We start from the raw sequence: 3,198 nt of genomic DNA, 5'->3' as shown, positions 1-3,198 counted from the left end.
GCACCATGTGTTCGAATCATAGGTTGGACGTTGGTTGGAGTTCGACTCAGACCTTCGCACTTTTTACCCAGACCTTAGCACTTTTTACTCACCTAGCAGTAAAAATACTAGAAAAAAATACCAGCTCTCAGAAGAGAAAAGTGTTACCAGACTGGTGCGTGGTTTTTGGTTTAATAATTTCGCAAAACTAAACAATATACTTTTACACTTCGTCTGCATACATACATATATCAATTAATTGTTAGGCTGTTCCGATCAGATTACCCCAATTACCGGATCTTCGCTTAGCATGATATTCTGTGAATAATTGTAAATTAAACACCAGACCATGTCTTAGTCCACAAAAAAAAAGACGGACTAAAAAACATTAAATCTCTAAAAATGTGTGAAAAAACATTTTATTAATTAATTAGGTAATTTGAGTGCACGGTGAATAAGTTGACTCTTAATCGCATATTGATTGACAATACGAAAAGTTTGCCAGCAGACCAACTTTAATTTAAGAAATAAATTTTAACAATCAGTCGTGGGTGTGAGAGTGTTTTGTTGTATGTGTATGAGTGTGCGCGGGCGTATGTGTGTGTTTGTTTCTACTGCTGCCATTTCCATTCATTCTTTCATTCATTCAATGTTGTCCACCAATCCCAGAGACCATGATTAATTTCTGCACAAAACATTTGACACAATTCAAAACAGAATTTATCAATCTTTTTTTGCCATGAACAACAACTAACTCACCCACTTATATAGATAGATATATGTAGACATACCGCTCATTCCGATATAAGCCCCGCCCCTTTTTGGTACAACGAAACCAAATTAGGCAAACGACGACTTGCTCCTCATGTCTCGTGTCTGGGGTTAATTAATTTTTACCACAATAATCTGGTTTTTAATTCCACATTTGGGTAAATAAATGCTGCAGGCCCAGCAGCAACAGCAGCAAAAAAAAAACAAGTGGAATCTTATCTGAACGATATCACAGATACGAAGTAGGTTTGTGGACCGAAGGGTTAGTGAAAGGGGGGAAAGCGCCTCTTAACCGGCAAATTTATATCAATTTCATTGGTAAAGTTTATTTAAATAAGTGTCAATTGCAAATAAGAAAGAGCAAAAACATTTTTGTTGTTATCTGTAAGGTAAACAGGTTATCATAACGGTAAAGAGCAGATGACTTTGGAGTTACGGTTTTGTATAACGGTTACATAACGGTTATTGCCCATGCCCCTTTGGCAGATCTTTACATTTCGCATTTGTCTATCAATTCATTAAATTAACTTAAGATGAAAATTTGATCTAACAAAATGTTTTTCTTTTTAATCAGATGTTGTGAGGAGAGTTTGCCCTCATTGTGGGAACCATAAACTATGCCAATTGCCATCCTTATGGACACCAATACGTTCTTGCAACCAAACCGTCGACCAAGTGCCAAAATTCTAAACAGGGCGTGAACACCTGCTAAAAACACGATAGCCAGAACGACGAACTCGATTGTGAGGAAACCAGGAATTTGCCTAAGAAGACGACACTTAAGAAGCTAGTCAAACAAGTCGAATTGCATTTATTGTATTGAAATTGAAATCTTATATCTCACGCTATCTCCCTTTCTCATCATCATGGGCAATAAGAATTCCTGTTGTGCTTACTCCAGTCCGCAATCGGATCGCAAATCAAAGGATATGCCACCGGTATTTGAGGAGAGGCATCAATTGAATCATCCGCCACATACATCGCAACATCAATTGGATGGCCATCATCATGGTGGCTCAACAGCGGCTGTTCATCATCATCATCATGGCCACGGTGGCGGTGGTCATCATCATCATCAGCAGGGCGGAAGTAATGATAATTTTGAAAATCAACAGAATCTGCAACACATCTCCGAAAGGGAAGCCCTGGAGGGTGAAGAAGATCCATCGGTGGATCCAACAGCGGCTACAATGTTCTTGGAACGTTCAAAAGTTGAAAATGGTGGCATGACGCGTAAACGTTCACAACATCAAATAGCCCAGCAAGGGAGTATCATTTCCGGTGGCGGAGGAGGCGGCGGCGGTGGTGGTGGCAGTACTCCTGGTGGCACCAGTTGTGGCGGCATGAAGAAAAGTTCCTCTTGTTCCACCATTTACTTGGACGATAGCACCGTCTCACAACCCAATCTAAAGAATACTGTCAAATGTGTCTCATTGGCCATTTATTATCATATTAAGAATCGTGATTCAGATCGTCGATTAAGTATCTTTGATGAGAAACTGCATCCATTGACCCATGATCCAGTTCCCGACAATTATGATACACATAATCCTGAACATCGACAGATTTATAAATTTGTGCGAACTCTATTCAATGCCGCCCAATTGACGGCAGAATGTGCAATCATAACGCTGGTCTATCTAGAGCGTCTCTTAACCTATGCCGAATTGGATGTGGGTCCATGCAATTGGAAACGCATGGTGTTGGGTAAGTCCTCTATACTATGTATTTGCTAATGGAATACCTTGATAAAGAAACGTCAACTAAAATATATTCAGAAATCATTCATTTCTCAAAGATGATTCATACATTGTGTGCATAACACTTTAGTTGTTATCTTACTACAATATATATTATAACTATATTTCCAGGTGCCATTTTGCTTGCGTCAAAAGTGTGGGATGATCAAGCTGTATGGAATGTTGACTACTGCCAGATACTCAAGGACATTACAGTGGAGGATATGAATGAATTGGAAAGACAATTTCTTGAGCTATTGCAATTCAATATAAATGTACCATCCTCTGTTTATGCCAAATACTATTTCGATTTACGTACATTAGCCGAGGCAAATGAATTGAATTTCCCAACAGAGCCGCTCTCAAAGGAGCGTGCCCAAAAACTGGAAGCCATGTCGCGTGTGATGCAGGATAAAGTCACAGCGGAGGCACTGAAAAATGGCATCAAAAAATGGTCCTCGATGGACAACATCAGTCAGGGTGGTCCGCGTCGCAGCGTGGCCATATTATCGTGATTTATATTAGCCTACTAAAGAAAAGAAAAAACAAACAAGAAAAAAGATTTAAAGAAAACCGAAAAACTAAAACAATATGAAGAAAAAAATTGTTCAAAGAGTCGGATCGGGATTACTAAATTTTTCGTAACTAGAAAACGTCTTAAAAAAACAACTAAAAACAAACAAATATTTGAAATTTTTTTTGATTTTCC

General features: G+C 38.7%; 1 protein-coding gene across 1 annotated transcript; it reads left to right on the top strand.

The window, feature by feature from the left end:
- Nucleotides 1–382: 382 nt before the first annotated feature.
- Nucleotides 383–3,023, top strand: LOC6641949 (cyclin-Y-like protein 1). The gene is made up of 3 exons (XM_002064835.4): nucleotides 383–413; nucleotides 1,325–2,457; nucleotides 2,622–3,023. Exons 2-3 carry the CDS (start codon nucleotides 1,617–1,619, stop codon nucleotides 3,002–3,004), a joined length of 1,224 nt encoding a protein of 407 aa, XP_002064871.1. The 5' UTR covers nucleotides 383–413; nucleotides 1,325–1,616; the 3' UTR covers nucleotides 3,005–3,023.
- The last annotated feature ends 175 nt before the right edge of the window (nucleotides 3,024–3,198 follow it).

The sequence above is a fragment of the Drosophila willistoni genome, assembly GCF_018902025.1.
Source record: "Drosophila willistoni isolate 14030-0811.24 chromosome 2R unlocalized genomic scaffold, UCI_dwil_1.1 Seg167, whole genome shotgun sequence".
Classification (NCBI taxonomy): Eukaryota; Metazoa; Arthropoda; class Insecta; order Diptera; family Drosophilidae; genus Drosophila; species Drosophila willistoni.
Note: the sequence above shows the minus strand (reverse complement) of the source record. Positions and strands in the feature narration are given on the sequence as shown.

Excerpts from the sequence above, each read along its gene's own strand:
- LOC6641949 (XM_002064835.4), top strand. The coding sequence starts at position 1,617 with ATGGGCAATAAGAATTCCTGTTGTGCTTACTCCAGTCCGCAATCGGAT. Across the intron at positions 2,458-2,621 it reads TTGGAAACGCATGGTGTTGG|GTGCCATTTTGCTTGCGTCA; the intron begins GTAAGTCCTCTA and ends CTATATTTCCAG.